General features: G+C 39.5%; 1 protein-coding gene across 1 annotated transcript in view; it reads left to right on the forward strand.

Moving 5' to 3' along the window:
• ADAMTS15 (ADAM metallopeptidase with thrombospondin type 1 motif 15) overlaps window positions 1-22,227 on the forward strand; it is a 33,124-nt gene extending 10,897 nt beyond the window's left edge. The window contains exons 2-8 of the mRNA XM_072156733.1: window positions 7,410-7,542; window positions 11,172-11,339; window positions 12,631-12,914; window positions 15,989-16,166; window positions 16,878-17,053; window positions 17,737-17,912; window positions 18,488-22,227. Of these exons, the coding sequence (XP_072012834.1) occupies window positions 7,410-7,542; window positions 11,172-11,339; window positions 12,631-12,914; window positions 15,989-16,166; window positions 16,878-17,053; window positions 17,737-17,912; window positions 18,488-19,229 (1,857 nt within the window). The 3' untranslated portion in view covers window positions 19,230-22,227. The remainder of the gene's footprint in view (window positions 1-7,409; window positions 7,543-11,171; window positions 11,340-12,630; window positions 12,915-15,988; window positions 16,167-16,877; window positions 17,054-17,736; window positions 17,913-18,487) is intronic.
• The last annotated feature ends 768 nt before the right edge of the window (window positions 22,228-22,995 follow it).

A 22,995-nucleotide genomic window follows, 5' to 3' on the forward strand; every position in this document is an offset into this window, starting at 1 on the left:
AACCTGTGCTCTTTGATCTACCAGTGATCTTAGATTATTCTGTTTCTTAATTTGAACCTCCCACTCATGTCTCCAGGACTTTTCCCAAGCTGCACTGATTCTCTGAAATGCTTTATCTCAGAATATCAGACTATAGACCTCTAAAGCTTCAAACGTGCTCTTAAAACCCATTTATTTAGGCAGGCCTATCACACTCACTCACTGCATGCAACTTTAACTCTCTCTTTATTAACCAACTCTGGGTACTCTCCCGTCTGTTATCTGGAAAATGGCAGGTACCAAGCTCCAGGCTTCTCTGTAGTCCCATTGACTTTGGACTTTGTATATAAGATGGCGACTGATGGCTGGTTCAAGCTGCAGCATTTTTATTTATTAAATATATGGATACTGCATGTGATCTTATTCTGCATCCATAGACATAGCATAGCTTACAGTGTCCTGTATTATGGAAAGTGTTTGATATTTAGATATTTATATTTAGATATTTAGATATATTAAGATATATTTATATTTAGATATTTAGGTATATTTAGATATTTATATTTATAGATATTTATATTTAAATAATATTTATTGATCCTACATACAGAATTGGATCAAAGATCATTTGTTTTATTTTCTGGTGATACAGAAATGATCAAATGTAAGGCTGTAACAGCTGCTTTTCCTAGGAGCATGGAGCAGCAGTGAATCGTAGGACAGGAATCTGCACTGTGTACTGGAGCTGCCGGTGCTATCCCTTCTCACCATACAATGAGTATAAGCTGAAGAGACTTTAGTCAGACTTCTGGGAAAGAAAACAAATGATTGTATTCTCCAAATAGCTGCAGGCAGCGGAATCAGGAATGTCAGGAATCTGTACAAGATGATGAGGATGATCCTGCACCCTGACAGCAAAGTGCCAGCACTTCTGGTGCAAGTGTCATGTCAGCCACCTAAAGGTGTAGAACAATCAGGTCATGGCAGGAAGTCATTGTCACAATATGAAATGTCCTCTGAGGCTGCAGAAATGGCCACCAGCCTAGTTCTATACCTTTCACTTACTAAAGTTTCTTGCATCTATCTTTTACATTTCTGCAAGTGCCTAGTGGCTGCCTGGTGTATGGCCGGATGGCTGGAGTTGTGCTGCTGAGGATTATGTGCACTATATGATGTTCACTGTAATTTATTGTTTGGTGTATTGGCCGCCAGGGTATTCCAATAAATGAATGAATTAATTAATGAATAATTCATTATTTACAAAACTGCCTGTAGTAGAATACTAAATCATTGTAGTCAGTTTTCAGTGTCCTATGGACTATTGCTTGATCACTCTGAGTTTTTAATGCAATTTAAGGCAGTTTTGTCACAATATGTTCACTGCTGCCAAATATTTATTTGTAAATTACATTGCTGGCTTATATTTTTGTGTAGAGTAAGGTAATGACAGAAATATACATATTGACATAGAATTAAATGTTTGTACTAATATAAAATAATTTTAAATATTTTTTTATAGTGGTGGTGCCAGTTAGAGTTCTTTATTATACGGTTGGCTAGGCTCACATCTTGTTATAAAGCTTCACAATATAGGATTAAATGTGGCAGCTCAGACATCAGAGGCTAAATTACTGTTCAAAAGGTGAATGTGCAGTGGAGGATAAAGCAGAATGTCAGTGACAACCCATCATCATGCATGCTGAACCCCCTGTTAATAATCATCCAACACTTAGCTTTCACTGCTGAAACTGTCAGCAACATAACTGAATGAAATGTTGCAGGGGATAGACTCATTTAAAGGAATCAATCAACCCAAAAGAAAACCCCTCAAATAATTCCATATGAGTCTGGGGTTGTTATATGAAGCTGCTGATTGGCCACGCAGGGTGACATGACCCCATGACACTGCTGGCCAGACATCTAAAGCAGGTGCCAGCAAAGAGTAAGTACACTTTGTTTATTTTTGGCAACTCTCCTCCAAGCCCTCCTTAAGGGGTTAAGATCCCGCCACAGAATTTCAATTGAATTGAGTTCTGGGCTTTTGACTGGATACATTGGAACAACTTGATTCTATCCTAACTATTCTTTGGTTTATTTGCTGGCATGCTTATGGTCCATATTTCATGTGGTTTGGTCCAGTTTTGGCCAAGCTATTGCTGTGATTTAAATAGCCTCACATTTGACTTTATAATGCAGGGGAATCCTCATAATGAAATTAGGGGTTTATGACCTTTTTTACCTTTTTAGTATGAGGTGTTTGTGCTGAAAAGTTGTGTTTGGTTTTAGACAATTTTTGGAAACGTTTGTGGCTTTCCAAAAATGGGTGTATGACGAGGGTGAGAAAAAGCAGATCATGATACATATCCCCCTTTGTTCTAAAATGTGCTTGATTTCAGACCAGATTTAGTTTTATATTATATTATGTTTTCATATATAAACACCTTGAAGGATGGTGTACTTTATCTCAAAGACTTTATGAGAATAATCAGAGATTGAAAGACCCTGTATATAAGTATAATGAGCAGGGTTCCTTCTAAATATCACTTATGATTAATTGTGTCCCGGATGTTCTGCAGCTCAGCACTTGAAAAGTCTTGCCATCCCTTACCTCAGTACCTGCTGTTAGCCTTCAATAGAGTGAGTGGGGGTCAATTAATAATTTTGGTGCAGGGTGGCGCTAGAACTGTGCTATATTTTTTAGAGGGATGTAACTTTGTGGGGCAAGGGTTTAATTAATTGACACAAAGATGAAAAGGTTTAGAACTCCCTGGACCAGCTTTTAGCTGCTCTCTTTGTGCGCCACAAACGTGGCAAAAACGTGTCGGAATAATAGAAGCACCAGAAAACTGGCCTCTATTATGGCTACTCTTCTGGGGACCATGGGAGCTCCTACAAATTGAATAATTGGGTTTGTTATAGTTACAATAGGATTTGTCTTTTTAATTCCTTCAAAGATTGATGCTAATTGTTGTACCAGTGGTTCAGTTTGATGCTGAGAAGAAGAGGCCAAGAAGCAGGATGCATGTTGTAGTCAAGTTCACTTCTGATTGATAAATTCAGTCTATACATATGCCAGTAACAAGATCTCAAATTTTCAATTGCACTTTTCATAACAAAATTCCAGTAGGGTTTCTTTCATGGTTTAGATAAATTGTTTAGATGCATGCCACCATATGATCCACTGTGGGGCTGGGTTTGGCATTGGATTTAGCAGATTAAGGAAGCACCTATATCATGTCTGCTGATACTTGTCAAGCTAAATCTAGTTTTAATGGAAACTTACAATAAAATATGCTTGTGGACATACACAAGAAGATTCTCACAATAATCATGACTGTCAACCTGACACATCCTAGGCCTGGACTGATGTTATCAGGTGCATGACGGATGCTTAACCCCATGAAGCACAGACCTGCTGTAAATGGCTACAGACACCACATTTTGAAGGGTGCACTCAGACGTGTAGCGTGCCAACACAACAAGATGGAAGGAAATTCTATCTTATAATTGTGTATTTAATTGTTACAATGTAAAACATGCTTCCACAAAATCTCTGGCCTGCCTAGGAGAGCTGCAGAGCATCAGAGCTGTAGGAAAAGAAGATGCAGATTATGATACAGAGAAAAGTGCTGACAGACCTGGATGAGCGTGGAGTGACAGTCAGCCGTGCCTCAACCTGCCTATGTCAAATGATACAAGAGCCCCCTAAGTCATCCACGGGTCACAAGCAGCCCCCCTATCCTGGCACTCCCCTAGTGTAGAAGAAAATACAAGGTTAACTCTTTACAAACTGGAGACACAGCAATATAGAGAGTCCTGTGCATTTTACTTTATTTGCAGCAATATCAGAATATTATGGATAAGACCCTGAACTAGCCTCACTAGTTTATTCAGCCTCACATATGTCACAGGAATGACACCTGGAAGGCCACCACCAGATGACTTACTGAAATGCTGTGGACTAGTCTGTATGAATCAGCCAGTAAATATAGAAGAGGAATTGCTACGGTTCTGCTTTTATTTCATGATGATTCCTATGTAGAAAGCTTAATGTGGTCAGACCTCCAGGACAGACCTTCCTGTCCTTCTGTGGGCAGTGATGGGACTGCTGGTCTTCATACCATAAAAAAGGATCACATAATAAGCACTTATAGTTTACCAATGCTATAGATGTCATTGTAGGGGCATCTGACCAATCAATGGAACTACTGCCAGTACACAGAATGTCTTCTCTTTTTCTCTTAGGAACGGCTCAGTAAATAAGCCCCAAAAAGTAAAATCTGTGTCTCCACCTATAAATGAACCTTTTCAAAAGCCGCCAGAAAGGAGACAGAAGAAACTTAAGATCAGGATGTTATCCCATTGTGCTGACAGCATAATGACACTTTACTGAAGGAAAATAAGATTATCCCCATCATAGGTGTGTAAGCAAAATGACAGAGGCTTTTCTAAAGGCAAAGCAGCTCCAACTTGTACCTGGTATATGCAAGGAAGATGTGACAAGTACCCCATTAAAGACAAGAGTTTCCAACACATGCAACTCCAATGCAAGATACAAGAGCAGAACAAAGATTGAAGCTCTGGAGTACAGTAACCCTTATTGTATAAATCCCATTGCAAATTAAATTCATTAGCGCAATTTAAAAAGTTTAAGCTGTTTGAAATTAAAAAAAACAAAAAAGGATCATTTACAAAAGTTCATTGCAACTAACAAATGCACAACTTAACGACAACTTAGTATGCATTGCATGAAACCTCAGAATTCCATACAAAATGTCAGGATGAGAAATGCAAATATGATGATGGGACAATGTTTACCTCGCACTCTGTTCCTCCTCTTGCCTTTTTCTCACACTTGCTCTACTAACTCTCACATTCCAGCTTGTTCATTGTGATCCAGGATACATGAATAATTCCATTAATTAGGGATATGATTAAATGTGTCAGTCGTGCAGTGCACCAGAACAGCCGCTGGTATTAATTCTTTAGTTTAAGAATAATTGTCCCTTTAAGAAACAATGGCCCCCAGCCTATACAGGTGGTAGTAGACTATGTCTTGTCCTGTTTACATGGATGGGGGGTTGCCAGGACTTGCTGCCATGCAGGAATGTATTACCTGTAGAGGGTGGGGTTGTGCTATGGCTGGTCTGGAAGGTCAGCCAGAGGACATTGATATGTAGAATACGCCACCCAGGGCATCCTCTAAGGGGAACAGAGCCTCCAAATACAGACCAGACAGGAACTAAAGCACAATAATTACAGGGTGAATCTCAACGAAATGTTGTCTTTTTTTTACCTAGTGCTCATTCTACATTACTCTGCCTTTAGCTCTAGTCACATTGAGGGCTTCAAAAATGTATGTGATGGCATGCCTTCTACTCAAGTCACATCCTGAGCTGCAGTTACATTTGACCTTGTGTGCTGGGAATGGATCCTTGAATGTGATCATAATATAAGACATGAAGTTACTTCTTAGCAGAAGAGCAGAAAATGATTACTCAGTTTCTGGACTCCCGTTGCATCCACTAAACTTGACTCTTCTCATGTGAAAATGAGATTATAAGAGTCATATTTGCCTGACTTTGGGGGATACTTTTTATAGGAAAACAGGAGAGATTTCACATAAAAGAGGGAATTTAGAATCTAGAAAGGAAATTTCATACCCTACCTGAGGGGTCTTGTAGTTTAATGGGGTAAAACCTGGTAACAGGTTCCCTTTAAATCTGAACTGTATGGCTTTCCTTACAAGACAATAAATGGATCTTTATTGGATACCGGTATCCCATTTTATCTAGGCACCAAGTTGTCTAACTGTTCACAATTTACTATTGGTTTAGTAGGAAATTGTTACCTATGTTTATGGTGGTCACCATTTGTAGTTTAACATAGTGGTCGACTATTTCTATGGGTCCAGGCAGTTATCACTTACTATTGTCCTGGTGGTTACTGATTGTCCAGGTGCCACCATTAAATATTCGTTTTGGTTTTCCACTTTTCCAGGTGGTTCTCCACATTTACATTTTGTCCAAACTTTGGCAAAAGTTTTAGAAGGGATAATTGTTTTACCCCATTCCCAGAGCTAGGTTGTTGCAGGGCCCTATAGGCAAAGCTCAGGAATACTCCTTAATAGCTTGCATGCTTAAAACTGGACTCTGGCCACAAACAACAGAGATTCAGCCAAAGAGCAGAGGAATTCGAACAATGAACCTGGCAAAAAACAGAGTATGAAATTCCATAGCGTGCCACGATGCAGACACACTATTATATTCTGCTACACAGGAAAAGACCATACGAGAAGGCACCTACCATCTATAGCATGACATGCAGCAGAGGTCATTGATATGTAACAGTCACATTAGGTACATTTATGAATACATGTAACTGGAGGCATAAATTAAAGCTGCCCCCGAACTATAATGTATTGATTCTAGAACATAGATGATAATAAAATGTACCTGTACAATGAAGTGTTGCAACTTCTTTAATACTTAAGCAGCCTATTCTGACCACATAGAGTACAAATGGTCAATGTTTTAAGAAAAGGGTCTCCTTTTTTTTACCATTGTAACCAGACATCATACAACCGTACTGCCAAAACTGCCCTGATGTCAACCCTAAATCTGAGTACTGTGCTGTCACGGTGATGAACCGTGCACCTTTGTGTCCATCACATAACCCATGAACTTGTTTTTTAACCACTGGAATGAAACAATGGAGGTTTCAATTGAATGACAGCAAGAAGAGGTCTAGAAAATGATCTGTGGGCAAGCTAACTGGCCTCCACTTGAGGGCATAGACTGACAGACATTTGTCTCTGCCCATTTCACCTCTAATGAGAAATATTTTTGTCAAACACTTTCAGAACACAAAATGCCATAACTTTGGAAAGAAAAGGGTGAGCAGGATAAAGTAGGCAATATTCTGTTTTTTTTTCAAATGGGAAATCACATATTATAGTTGTATAACTTTTCACTTTACAAACAATAACACGTGCTAAATCACTTTAATTATTATTATTATACAATAATTATGCAAATAGATGTTGCGGCCATGACCGTGATTAATTTGTGATGCTTACGGTCTCATCAATTAAAGAACTGTGACGATAATTCATTAAAAAATGTTATTATCTAGTGACAGGTACATGAAGTGTTAACATAAAACTGGCACTAAATAACCATTTTGTTACAAATTATTATTATTACAGTTCCTTAATTAATGTAGCCAGCAGCCTCCTCAATGCATCTCAGTCGCATCATGGATTCGACATCTATTCACACCCTTAAACATTGATGGTTCTTGTTTTTTAAATGATTTTTATCAGTCCAAAATGAAATTGTGTGAAGTGAGAGAATCGGCTGTATTTTTCTCTGTTACCAGACTTTGCGAGACTTTACAGAACTCAGCAATTTTCTATTCCCTCCATGCAGGATCTATGTGGCGCCTCCACCTGTGACACTCTGGGAATGGCAGACGTGGGCACCATGTGTGATCCTAAACGCAGCTGCTCGGTAATAGAAGATGACGGGCTCCCTTCAGCCTTTACTACGGCTCATGAGCTTGGTGAGTGCCCCCAAAACAAGGTACATTAGATAGGGAAGAGAATGCAAAACAAAACGTTTGGAGAAAAAGTAGAGCATCCCCACAAATATTCATGTAAACACATTTCAATAATCTTTTGCTTTTAATGCAGCCAACATCTAGAAGGGCCACAAACTGCTGTTACTAGGATATGTTGGGTTGAGTGGATACAGTGTATAACAGGTCCTGGGGCTAAGTCTAACTGCACATAAAGGTGTGTCGGGCCACAAACATTGGACACAATGGGGTAGATTTATCAAGCTGTCTGAAATTCAGAATATTCCTAGTTGCACATGGCAACCAATCACAGCCAATCAATATTCATGAGCACTGTTAAAATGAGAGCTGTAATTGGTTGCCATGGGCAACTATGAATATTTTGACTTTCAGACAGGTTGATAAATCTGCCTCAATGGGTCTAATTTATCAATTGGTTGGCTCCTTGAGACATTTCTATGTATATCTTTGGAGCTCCACTGCCGTCAGATTCATTACCCTTGATAAATCTGCTGGCAGTGTTCTTCTGCTATGGGGGCTGTTTGCGGCACTCACATAAAAAGTTGCAAATACTATCAACAGTCACAGAATGTACACCAGGGTGGGGACTGGCGTCAATTTGCGCCGAAACATGTGCCTAAATGGAAAGTCATAATTCATTAATTCAGTTCTATTGTGAAAACTAGTCTATGCAAATAATGAATTTGGTGCAAGCAGGGTCTATGGGGCCATTTACTATGGCCTGTGTTCCAGTTTTCTGTCAGACTTTGCACATTACTTTTAACTCCTTACCAACATGTGACCTAGTGTTACACCACATGTTGGTGGTGGGGGTATGGAGTGAGCTCACGGACTGAGCTCTCTCCATACAAGGTGGGCGTTTGCTGCATATTGAGGCAAACACCCACCGCTAACACCTGCGGGTGTTAGCCCACAAGAATACGGCGCTGACGCATTTTTTTAACAAATTCTGAATCTGGCACCCCCTGCACACTACACAGGCAAACTGCACATAGTACAGACTGCACATTTCTTAGTAAGTGTGCCCCTATGTCTTGAATTTGTACTGTATAAGTCGTTCATGAGCATGTAACCCAAAGGAGAAGGAACATGAAAATCCCTTCCACTATAGCCAAAATTTCTTGTCACTGTAAAACAATTATCGTAGGTTATAGTGAAATGTAAAAGGAATGATTATACATTGGAAAAAAAATCAGATGTAGATAATCCAACTCAGTCCTAGTCTTAAATCTGGGATTTTGCTTCCACTGATAAATTGTAGCAATTTAAATGGTTGATGTGTTCTACTCACAAAGAATTTCCATTGGGCTATGCACATTTAGTAACAGCCTGAATGCAACTAATCAATATTACATCAGAGTTTTATGAACCTTCTTATAAGAGGTTCTGCAGTAGCTGCATTTATGGTTTAAATCTTTGGCAATATCTTCCCCAATGGGCTAGGTTATTTTCGGTAAATGACACAGTTAGGGAGGGTGCTTCCCTGAATGTTTAGAAATTAGATTTCAAATCCACAATTTTAAACAGGGTCAACACAGTGTACTCTTATTCTGAACCCTTAGGGCTCTGGAATTTGTGATTGTAAATCATAGATCTGTTCAGTTCAGGCACATATGACAACAGTACAAAATGTACAGTGCCTAAAGTATTCACACCCTATTAGAGAATTAATATTATTAACTCCCCCACATAAAAAAAATAGTTATTAGAATCTCATGGATTACATCACTTATTAAACCAAAGTTTTTTTTACCTGTGTCATTTTGGCGGAGCTGAATGTGAATTTGGTTATTTTGTGTTTAGTAGTTGCAATGGTTGGGAAATACAAAGTCCTATGGTAAGGGACTTGGAGGATGCTGTTTATTTAAGGTCTTGACAAGTCAGCAGATTTGGAAAGAAGAAGTAAACAAAGTGTAATAAAGTGAATTTACTTCTTGCTGACATGAAGGGGTGAATAGTTATGTATATAGTTATGTTGTGTATAGTAAATGTTATCAGTTTTCATCACGAAAATAAAAACAGTTATACAAATAATGTAAACTATTTAATAAAAGGAAAAATAAAAGGAAAAATCACATTCCTTTCTTTATTTTTTACATTGTATAATTTAAAAAATATTTTTTTTATCACAAAAATGGGGGTCCATTGAACTCTTATTGCACTGCCAAAGTAATGGAGTGCAGGCTGCTTCATCGACTGTCTATGGAACAGATAGTGATAGCCAAGTATGGTGTTCTGCTATCTCCATCAGTGCCACAGAGATGAATAATGCAGTAGGGCGCATGTGTGACCGGCTGCTCATTTCATTTGACATACAACAGGGGTGCAAAGGACCCCTGTGGTCTGTAGGAGTCTCACCACTGGGACCCTACTGTTCAGCATGTTAGCCTCTATCCTGTGGACGGGGGTAACTTGTTGTGACTAGACAACCCCTTTAATTAATTGAAAGATTGAAAGGCTATTATTACTTCATGGTTGGAGACTAACAATACTAAATCCTGGCCAACCCCTTTAAGAAAATATCCTTATTCATGGAATTGTGTTTCTGTAAATGACACTGATGTGAGCTCCCTACCATGATCCATAGCTGTATAGTGATGCTGACTTGTCCAACACACATGGAAAATAACAAGCAACGCAGAGTCGCAGATGAATGTTTGGTATTTTTACGTAGTGAAGAAACTCTGTAACACCTCACAAATATAGAGACACCTCCACAGATCCCCAAGTACAGCAATTGTAGCTTATTTTATAGCGTGGATTTTGATGGACAGGAATTTACCCATTTTTAAACATTTTACTTAACTGTGTAAACCTCTAAACAGAAGTTAGATAGAATCTCTCCATTATACATCTAATATTACAGGCGGTCCCTGAATTAAAGACACTTGACTTACAGACAAGCCTTCGTTACAGATGGACCTCTCTGCCCACTGTGACCTCTGGTGAAGCTCTCTGGATGCTTTAGTCCCAGGCTGCAATTTATCAGCTATAGGCTGTCTGTAATGATTATTGATCATCCTTGTTCATTAAGACAAAAAAGAAGAATTGGCTGAGCAGATCTGTATTTTTGGGGATGCTTTTAGTTTTGGGTAAGACTGAATGTTCCTCCTTTAAACGTGTGATGATACTGAAGTTATAATAAGGGTTATAGGTTCACAGATGATGTCATTTGCATGGAGTGTTAATGTTCTGCCTGTGCTTGTAGTTTCCTCTTTGTTTTCAGCGTTTAACCCCATACCATGTATTGTTGGATGAAGAACAACCTATGAACCAACAGCCAGATTGAATAGTTGCTTATTCTCTCATATTTCACAAATGCTTTGTTGTCCTTGATTTGTTATGTGGACTCATCAACCACTAATAATGTACAGAATTCCTCTTATCTCCTAGAGTTTGGCACCCCTCCCTTTCTTCCTCATGAAATGAATTACACATGTTTGTTCAATTTAAGAAATAAAATAACCCTGGGATGGGAGGAGATAAATCACAATTGCTCAATATCCTATCTTTTCCAATTATCAGTGCCATAAATAAGGCGACTGTAAAACTCTCACTGTCTCCTTCCCTGACTGTGTTCTCCTCTGATACAGGTCACGTCTTCAACATGCCACATGACAACGTCAAGGCCTGCGAGGAAGTGTTTGGAAAGCTTAAGGAGAACCACATGATGTCACCTACACTAATACAGATTGACCGGGTCAATCCATGGTCTGGGTGCAGCGCCGCCATCATTACAGATTTCCTTGATAATGGGCATGGTAAGAATTATATTTTCCTTTATTTTTGAGCCACAGAACCAGAATCGGTGAAACGATGCTGCTACAGATTTAATAATACCAGACATATTTTTATAGGAAACATTTTATAACACAAGCATGTCATAAAAATGTCATGGAAACGTGTGTAGGCTTTATAAATTTTAATAATAATAATAATCTTTATTTATATAGCGCCATCAAATTCCGTAGGGCTTTACAAATCATAGGGGACATATACAAATATAATAAGACATTACAGAGCAATAACAGTCATATGGAATAATAGGAGTGAGGGCAATGATCACAAGAGCTTACATTCTATGAGGACATCACATGAGTGGACGGAGGGTCTACACGCATAGCTGTCATTATATAGCTATGGGACTTCTGATGATTGGTTTGGGCCTGTGATGCCTGGGTTTAGAGCTACATCATATTTGCATTAATAGCAGTATGTACACAGCTGCCCGATAAGTGAAGAGTGCACTGACAGCTGGGTCCAGTCTCTAATGATTTCCACAGCTGAGCGCTTTAGTCCCCGCTCTGGCTCAGTTCTGCCGCCTCTTTAAACAGTTTACTCTTGGCATCCGGTTGCATTTGTAAACTTAACACGAGATCTGGATTTATTCACTGACAGGGAGGAGTTTCTGGAAGCACAATGGTATTGGGGTGTTTGCGGTTACATTCTAGGGTTCATGCGATCTCGACACCTTTTTCGCTCTGGTTTGGCTGCATCACATGAATGGCAAACAGATTTGCCAAGCAGTTTCCAAATTCATTCCTAGGAGACAGTTCCACAGAAATGAATTGGGAAAATGTGTTGTGCTAAAACTAAAGAGGCAACCGATTTAAAAAAAAACTGTATTAATATATCTATAATAAGAATAAATCTTTTTTTATATTGCGTCATCATATTCCGCATCACTTTACAAATCATGGGGTACATATAGAAACAAAATAAGATATCAAAGACTAATAACAGGGTCATATGAAACATAAGGAGTTCACAAGAGCTTACAGTCTATGAGGAGGAGTTAACATTGTGTCACGTCATGTTTATAGACTTAGGATATGGGATAGAAACTGATAGAAACAGATCTATTTTATGCATTGCATTAAAGTGCTTGACCAAGCATTATACAGAATTAAGTTATGTGGTAGCCAAATACAGTAAAAAGCATAGATTTTTGACAGGTTTCTGGCCCTATGTCACCTCTCATCTGTATTATATTACAATATTTCTTATCATTCCAATTTTCTGTGTATTTATTAATTTTTTTCATTGGTTTAGGTGAGTGTCTCCTGGATGAGCCAGCAAAACCGATAACATTGCCTGATGAGCTTCCAGGGGTCACCTATACCCTTAACCGGCAATGTGAGCTAGCCTTTGGTCTGGGATCCAAGCCTTGTCCTTACATGCAGTATTGCACCAAGCTATGGTGCACAGGTCGAGCCCGGGGGCAGCTGGTGTGTCAGACCCGACATTTTCCTTGGGCAGATGGGACAAGCTGCGGTGATGGAAAGTTTTGCCTAAATGGCATGTGTGTAGAAAGACACAACACCAAGCGATACAAGGTGAGCCATGACATGGCCATACTGTACAACCATTATTTTAGGTTCTATATACTGTTTTCACCAACCAATGAATCACTCTTATACAGTATATGTTTGCTTCAATTCTCAAAGTAAATTTATTGAACAAAACATAAATAAGAGACAGACATATATTTAGAACATTACAGTCATCACAGCGGAATATGAATTGCAAGTTTATATTGTTATTGCAATCTTCCCATAAGCAGTATATAAACAACAGTCATCGGGGAGGAAACAATGTTTAGAAAGACAAATCATGTAGAAAAGAAGAAAAAAGGAAAAATAAATAAAAAGAAAAAAGGGGAACAACACATCAGGAAAGCATGATTCATAACATTGAAAATAAAAGGTAAAGCAAAATTCCCAGGTCCCCAAGTATTATAGTTGTAGTCTGGTTTTGAAAGTATCTCAATCTAGATACTTTGTGTATCTGTGCTGCCATCAGAATGTAATGCAACTCTCTGAGGGAGACATGATGAAACCCAGGCAATTTGTGACCCAAAACAACTGGACATATGTATATACTGTTACATATTAATGTGACAAGAAATATTGCTACAATACTGCTGGGAAAAACTGTTCTCATGTTGTCACATTGCTTAGGATTCTGCTACACTGTGTCAAATTACAACCGTGAGCATTGTATTTAGTCCGGATAGCAGACTGATTGATAAGGTTGGATACAGTTATACAAACCCTATGCCAGCTCCTGCCAGTCTGTGTGATATACTGTGTGAATGTACTGGAGAAAATACCAGGGAGATAAATGTGATGTGTCCACCATGTCTTGGCTGAACACACCGTGGAAATCACTGTCCGGAGAGGCAGCTGTCTCTGCCATGTAGAAACACTGAACCCCCAATACAACAGGAACTAACATATTTATTAACATTTCGATGTATTATATAGAAGATAGGGAAGAATATTTGAAAAATCTTGTTATGGACCTAAGAACCAATGGGCCAGATCTATTTAACTGGCTGCATGTTTTCTGTCAAAAATTGCACAGAAAAGAGCAAGCAAATGGTTGCACATGTATTTATGAAGTGTCTGCACCAGTTTTGTGGCACGGCTGCACTGTGTCCACCTCATCACAAAATCCTGCACCTATAGGGCCTGACAGAAGTGTGATGCGTGCCAGTATTAAATAATCTGGCGCATGCTGCACCAAGTGCAGTTTGCTTCCCTAAATCTGGGCCAGTGAGCCCAATGTGAACATGCACATGCAGCAGGCTCAAGAAATCTGTTACTTTTATACTGTAGTGGAAACAACTGCTGACCACTTGGTTTTTGGGTTAATACAAAATAGACAAGTAAAAGACTTCTGGGCCCTTATGTAACCCAGCCAGATACATGGGCACCATAACACCAAACCAATAGATAACAAGTGGTAGTGATTAGACACCAGTAATGTATGACCTTTGGCCTTCAAACATGACCTGACTGAAGCTGGTTAATGACAGATGGGGCAAATGAGAGTGGAAACAGAGGAGGTTCTGAAAGATAAGATGTAGCGAAAGCGATCTGTGTGGTCATGTAATCTTGTAGATTTAATACATTGTCCAGTGGAATGAGCAGTTTATCTGAACGTCACATATGTCATATATAAAGGGCATGTATCGCTGCAGCTTCACATCTGTTACTGTTTGTTCAGAGGGTCGTTAAGATGAATGATGAGAGTTGTGTAACTTCTATGACACTCATCCTCCCATCCATAACATCGAACGTGTTCACTGTTGAAGGACTCATGCTGTGGTACATTCGTGTCAGTGGTTTTGTGACAGTGGACATACATAGTGAAAGTGAGATTATATAATGAGAGGCAAAACAGGCTGACCTGTGACCTCCAGTGTAAAGAGACCATGCATGAGGTCTTACCCATCCCAGGTAATTATAGCTACTCACATTACAGGTTTCATATAGAATGTATGGTATAGGGAGGGTCAAGTAATATAGAGGAACTATTATTGGCTATAACCCAGTAAAGACACAGCACAGATGCACATCTTAAATAACTAAGCAGATACACCAAACCAATAATCCAAATATACCCGAGTAAACACAGACATCCCAGATTTATAAACAGCTATGCTTTATAGAGTAATATTATAGATCAGCATTCCTCATATCATGATATATAAATCATATTACGTTTTAAACGTTCCAGTGACAGATTGATTCATGTCACATGCAATTGCCCTCTGTGCAGGTTTGTGTCATTGCTGTATATTTTTTTTTATAAGAAGAGTAGAATTCCTGCATAGGTTCCACATTCTCTTCCTGATATGGATGGGTACAGGGAGTCCTGTGTATGGGCAAATCTTAAAGCACAGGTATTACCACATCTCAGATCATCATGTTCTGTACCTTGGCATCCTAAGATGCATACCTGAAGCTAATCCTGCAGCCCATCCCCTGGGGATCTTTGTAACCGTTTGCATTATTATGTGTAATTCTAAGCCTGGAATATAATTCAGTACCATTACATAATACTCCTAGCACATACAGCATACATAATGGTGCTGATAGTATATACAACAAACAGATCTTGTATAAAAAAAAAGTATAATAGCACTGTGCTGGTAATTTCTATCTTTATACAGTACATTGTTTACATATATGAATATACATATGTTTATGCAGGCATGTATTCAGAAATGTGAAGTTTCATTAAGTGCAACAGAAAAGTGTGACACATGGGTAAAGTGGTATAAAGGGGTATAAGGGGTAACCTCCAGTTAGAGATGTAAGAGGAGAGTAAAATTTTAGGTAGGATATGGAGAGATTTGAGCTAGCATAGACATTTAGTGGAAATAAATGGTAATGGCAGTTGGTCCCAAATAATCTTTGGAGGGAGATAAGAGAAACATGGTTAGAAAATAGTTCTTATGGCTTATTCACATGACAAATATGAAATGTAATAATTCTTGACATATTTTTAACTGACTGTCCATTTTATTAATATCAGGGCATGTGATGTTTAGCATCCACTCCTTTATCAATTATCAATTAAATTTGTTCAATTTTTATAGTTTTTTTCTATTTCTCCAAAGGTGGACGGCTCATGGGGCAAGTGGAGCCCATATGGACAATGCTCCAGGACTTGTGGTGGGGGGGTGCAGCTTGCCAAACGAGAGTGTAACAACCCAGAGCCATCCCATGGAGGAACCTATTGTGAGGGTCTACGAGTGAAATACAGATCATGCTCTCTGAACCCTTGCCCCGATACTGGTGAGTGATTATATTATTATATGATGATTATATTATATCTGTCCCACTACAAGGAGTTATCACATTGGTGTCCAGCACTGTGTACATTACAGGCATATATGTCCCAGCATAGAGGAGTGATCACACTGGTGTCCAGCACTGTGTACATTACAGGCATATCTGTCCCAGCATAGAGGAGTGATCACACTGGTGTCCATCACTGTGTACATTACAGGCATATCTGCCCAGCATAGAGGAGTGATCACACTGGTGTCCATCACTGTGTACATTACAGGCATATCTGTCCCAGCATAGAGGAGTGATCACACTGGTTTCCAGCACTGTGTACATTACAGGCATATCTGTCCCAGTACAGAGGAGTGATCACAGTGGTGTCCAGCACAGTGTACATTACAGACATATCTGTCCCAGTACAGAAGAGTGATCACAGTGGTGTGTAGCACTGTGTACATTACAGCCATGCATGTCCCAGAACAGTAATCTACCATACTCCTGTTTTCATTACAAGCATCTCTCCCAATACTATAGTATAGTATAGAGTGACTATAATGGTGTACCATTCTGGATACAGTATATTACATAAAGGTCTGTCACAATGCTGGTCAGTGATCACAATGGTGATAATATAGTATTACCTGATATATTTGCCTTCCTCTGCTGGCCTGTGTAATATTTGATTGATTCTCAATATAATTATGTTCTTTGCTGCAGGTAAAAGTTTCCGTGAGGAGCAATGTGAAACATTCAATGGCTTTAATCAAAGCACAAATCGCCTAACATCAACAGTTGGATGGGTCCCCAAATACTCTGGGGTGTCACCAAGGGATAAGTGCAAGCTTATCTGCAGAGCCAATGGCACCGGCTACTTCTATGTGCTTGCACCAAAGGTTAGTGCAGCTGGGAGTGAACTGTGAGTACTGGGAAAGTTATCACAGTATCTATTCAGCAGTGACTGATGCCTCAGACAAGATTCTAGGTGTCAATGGGCTCTTCCATTCCTTTCTGCAACCCAAAGATCAAGATCAATCAAAAAAGACTACACCTCACATTTAACAAAAGCAGTGCCAACTGCACCAGGTGCAGTTTGACTGTGGAGTGGGCAGAGTGCGCCAAATTCAAGAAAAGTGGTGCACGCTCTTTATTAATCTGGCGCACCTTGCACTGCTCTGGAAGTGTGCACCAACTTTTTTTTAGTGCACCTTTAAAGCAAAGGCTTTAATAAATTTGGGCCTATGACTGCATTCCCATGTATCTGTATAGTGTACCTCTATATACTGATTTACATATCAGACTAGTTCAGTTCAGGCATATTGCCCATGAGAAGATGCTGCTCTGTCAACCAAACATTCCCTCATATTAGCACGTTGTTCCTGTGCCGCCTGTTCTTTCAGTGTACCGTATTTTACATAAATATTTAGCATATTTTTGGCAACCTCTATGGGCATGTCATTTATTTTGCTGCATTTCATGGCAAATTTTGCTGGCAGCTTCAGTAGAATAATCACATTAGGAACCGGAATTAGTTTTTCATTTCATTCCTGCGTGACACTGTAATTTCTCTACCACACAGGTTGTTGATGGGACTCCATGTGCCCCTGACTCCACTTCTGTTTGTGTGCAAGGCAAGTGCATCAAAGCCGGATGTGACGGTCAACTTGGGTCCAAGAAGAAATTTGACAAATGCAGAGTATGTGGTGGGGACAATAAGAGCTGCAAGAAGGTTTCTGGTCTTTTTACAAAACCCATGTGAGTACTGCGTATAATCTCATAAACTGCATGCACCTGACATGAACCATGGAGGAAGGATACTGTAGCAGAATTTAAAGAGTCCCTTTCTTGTTGTTGCCTCCACAAAGAAACTTCTCAATCACCCTATACACCTTAGATTTGTAACAATGAGTAATGCATGTCATTTCTTGCTTTTCACGGTTTTGGACTTTGGACTAAGGATTTTGTGACTTTTTATTAAAGCGTTTAAAACTCTTTTGCAACTTCTTCTAAAGTTTTTCCTACGTCTGGTCAGGACTGGGGTTTATTTGAGACTTTATTGTGACTGGATATAAAAGATATATCAGGCGGAACACAGAAAAATTCTTGCTAGGAGAGCGGAAAAGTTGCCAAGTGTATTAAATGTACAAAAAAAGTTGCAAAAATAAGATAGAAAAAAAATTAGAAGATAAATGATCTCTTATGTATGCCAGCTAGGAACCATTTATTTCCACATTCTGTCACAGTTAATCTTTTCTTTTTTCCACTTGTAATTATGTGTTTACACCATAGAGTTTGTCCTCAGTAACCTACATATTCTCTTTTCTCTGTAGACATGGCTATAATTTTGTGGTCACAGTTCCGGCCGGTGCAAGTAATTTGGATGTGAGACAACGTGGGTATAAAGGACTCATCAATGATGATAATTACCTTGCAGTGAAAAATGGACAAGGTCGCTACTTGCTGAATGGGAACTACATAGTGACTGCAGTAGAGAAAGACATCCTGGTACGTGGGAGCCTCCTGAAGTACACAGGCACTGGCACTGCAGTGGAAGCCTTACAGGCTGTTGGCGTGATTCATGAGCCACTGACTATAGAAGTCTTATGTGTTGGAAAGATGACGCCTCCAAGGCTAAGATATTCATTTTATATCCCAAGGGAAAAGAAAGACAGTAAAGCTGTACAAATAATAAGCAATAGCCTTGCTGCCCTCGCACCTCCTCCACCCCGACCTAGACCCCAGTCTCACTGGACAGCAGGTAGTTGGGGGTCATGCTCAGTCTCCTGTGGTGATGGTCAGCAGACTCGAAAAGTAGAATGCCGTGACCCTTGGGAACAGCTGGCATCAGATTGCCAAGCTTCCCTCCGTCCACCTGGAATACGGACCTGTGGTGATCCATGTCCTGTATGGGAGGTTGGAGAATGGACATTGTGTTCAAAGACCTGCGGCCGTGGATTTAAAAGACGCCAATTGCGGTGTAGTGCTGGAGGTGGAGTAACCTTACCAAGAGAACACTGCACATTAAAACGAAAACCTCAGGAACTAGACTTCTGTATTGTGCGCTCTTGTTAACCCAAAGAAGTGAGATAAGATAAGGCAAATAATTCAGAGAAATGTAAAGCCACGCACAGAATTATGGGGCATGTGCTATGGTCAGACCCCCGGGGGTAGTGACCCAAATTTCATGACCAAAGGGATTATTTTTAGTCATAGGTGGCAAAAGTTGTGGACATTTGAAGGTCAATGCTTTGCACTTTTATTAGCTGTGTTTTTTTAAATATGTTTCTGGCTAATCCTGCAATGTGTGTGTGATATTCACCACCGTTGGCTTCCATTTCACAGCCGCTGCTGTGGAGTGCAAGGATGACTTTATGAAGAAGTTTTTTCACTATGTGATCAGTCACGTCTCTATGCTTTACTGCTTAGTATGTTGAGATCTAGAATCTAACATAATCAAACCAGTAGATGCAGCAATAAAATCCAGACCACAGGATAAACCAAGGGTGATCATACTATAAGGCTAGCACATGTGACTATTATGGAGCTAGTTGAACTATAGACTGCACCAATCTCAGTCTATTTAAGGACCCTACAGGTCTGTGTAGCACTTCCCAATCCTTTAGTACCGCAACATGAACAAAAAAGGAGGTACATCCAGAGGACATGAAGGTTTCTCTTCTATGAAATTGTGGATACATTTTATATCTGTTGCAGAACAATGGATTGTAATTGGGTAAGCAACACCCAAGAAGGTTCCTTTTTTGTTGTATTTTCCATGTATAGCATTGGCATAGAACAATTGCTTAGAGACATGACTGGGAAACAGTTATATGAAGGAAAGTCATGTAGATGGGTCAGACCCAGTGCAGCTATTTACTAAAATGTTTACCCAATGGATATTGGGTCTTATATGGTGAAAGAAAAAAGAATCCATCACATGAAAAATGTTTTGTAAAATGCAGATAGCATGTTATAGAGCATGATGACCTGTCTGCAGATCATTTTCCATGTGATATCTTCTTCAATCATAAGATAAAGACAAGTTTATGGTGCTTGAGGTCCTCCTTAATAGTGACATGTTACAAAAAGAAGATGATAAAAAAAAGAAATGTGAGGACCTCTCATCACTGTAAGACATTCGCACATGGACTGTAATTGTACAGTTAAAACAAGCTCTTGAAGACTGTTACATTTTGATTTATGACTCTGGATCCATGTCAGTGCTAGTTAACAACAGGGCAGTTACCAGGTTAATAAATCTACAGATAAATCTACCTCTATGTATCACCTGAATAAGATGAAGGGAAAGAGGCTTTAGATATCGGTATGAATAATTCCTGGCATTAAAATAGATGTGCAGCTTGTCATTTAGTATTTGCAGCAATGAGCCCTCTTCTCTCAATGAGTTTACCAGGTGCTGAGACTGGACTGTCCACCCAGGGTCCTCTAGATATACAACAGTCATAGGTAGCCCAATAGCCAGATACCTGTCAGGAATTACCACTGTTAACAGTGGGTGCATTGGAATTCATGTCTTCCTGAATAAATTACAAGCACTGATCAGAATAATCATCTACAAGTCTCTGTGCAAAACAAAATTGTCCTCCAATATGTAGATGAGTCCCTGCCTCATGATGGAACAACAGCACCGAACGGTAATCATGTATGTCATGGTGTCTGGTCTGTGAAAACCTGCCACCACACAGTCCAGGACCATTCATTTGATTTTAGCTTTATATGGTAGCTCTGGTAATTATTAAGTCATTTGCCTAAAGGGAACCAGTCATCAGAAAATAAAACCAGATCCAGATCATGTCTCTTTCATGACCAACTGGAGTGGAATCATCCAGAAATTCAACTTTCAAGTGACATGAAAGTTAGTTACATAAAGTCATGGTGGCAGAGACCACCAATCTAAAGTCAAGTTCCAAATGTCCTGTATGCTTGAGGAGTGTTGACTAGTGACATCTCTGGATCATCATAATAGATGATGCGTTCTGCGCTCTTGCCTCCATGTCTTTATACAACTATGTCACTTCAAATTACATTTTATGAATATGGCTATTATGCTTAGGGAGTTGATAAGGTACTGGCAGTGGCTTTTTAAGTTAACTTCTGTTGATAGGTTCCTTTAAGGCCCCTTGCACACGTTGTTGGCTAGCTATTGTTTTATTGCCTGCATATGTCACCATGTATTTCTATGGGAGTGGTTTTCATGCTCCCATTTTTAATGAGCCGACAAGCTGCAAAACTTAGAATAGATTCTATTCCTGCTGGTGTTTGTTTGCGGCTTTGGCTGTATTTTCTGCTGTCATTGGTGCAAGAGTGGACCACCCACACGGAATGACACAATGGCCACAAACAAAAGATCATCGTTCATAGTTTGCGGTAGATGAAAATCCCATCCGTGAAAGTAGGGAAACATTGATACTGGGGATTATCTGTTAGCTCCATTTAGAGGCAATGGTGATAATCTAGTCACTCCTTTATAGATGTTCCCTAGATGCTATGTGGTCAGTCTGTTTATTATACGTCTGTTGCCGCACATAGAGTATGTGATTTACCTGGTCATTGTAATGGCTATTTATCATTTGGTCATTCCATAACACGGGTAGTTGTGTTATCACTTCCTAGTACAGATGAGATTGTAGTAATCTGGCCGTCCTGTAATATACTGCAGATGATCATTTCGGCAGTGACTATTGGTTCATTTCCTAATATGGAGTCTATTTGTGCTATCTAGAGAACCAGGTTGGACAAAACAGTTTATTTTCCTGTACTCTGCAAAGTACAAGTCGTGATATAACTGAGATTTTGACACTGGTGATCTCACCACCAATCTTGCCCCGTAAGGACTGATGTTACTAGGCTGTAATTATGTTATGAGGGCAGGGTTGATTGTTCCCACATTGAAGATGCCTGTTCTGTATTATGTATTTGTTTTTGTACATTTATTTTACAATATTTTTGATAAAGCAAAAGACAAGCCAAAGTAGTGGCTGCAGAGAACTGTATACTGTGTATACTCTGTATAGGCATGAGTGATCAAGAATAAACACTTACAGAAACCTCTAGCTGTTCCTTCTTTAATTAGTCCAAAGTCTTTCTTAAAGCATAATCCAAAGACATCTCTGATACCATATACAGTGGGTATGGGAAGTATTCAGACTCCTTTAAATTTTTCACTATTTGTTGCATTGCAGCCAATTGGTAAGATCAAAAAAGTTCTTTTTTGCTTATTAATGTGCACTCTGCATCTCATCTTGACAGAAAAAAATAGAAAAACTGAAATATCACAAGTATTCAGATGCTTTGCTGTGACACTCATATTTAAAGGAAATCTACCCCCAGGATGAACAACTGCAAACAAAGCACGCTGACATACTGGTGTGTGCTCCCTCTGGCAGGAACCACTTTGCTTTAGGCTTCTTATTCCAGGGAATAAGAAGCTAAAAGAATTACGGATCCCACCAGAGGGTATATACACCAGCATGTTAGTATGCTTGGTTTACAATCCTTTATTCTGGACACACATGCTGTCCATTTCCTTCTGATCCTACTTGAGATGGTTCTATTCCATTATTGGAGTGTTTAATTAAAGTGATTGGGCTTGATTATGAAAGGCACACACCTGTCTATGTAAGACTTTACAGATCACAGTGCATGTCAAAGCACATGAAAATCATAAGGAACTGCCCAAGGAGACAGAATTGTGGCAAGAAACAGATCTGGCCAAGATCTTCCTTGACCTGGCCGTCCAGCCAAACTATGCAATCATGGGAGAAGAGCCCTGGTGAGTGAGGTAAAGAAGAACCCCAAGGTCATTGTGTCTGATGTC

This window comes from Engystomops pustulosus, chromosome 6 (genome assembly GCF_040894005.1).
Source record: "Engystomops pustulosus chromosome 6, aEngPut4.maternal, whole genome shotgun sequence".
In the NCBI taxonomy this organism is placed as follows: Eukaryota; Metazoa; Chordata; class Amphibia; order Anura; family Leptodactylidae; genus Engystomops; species Engystomops pustulosus.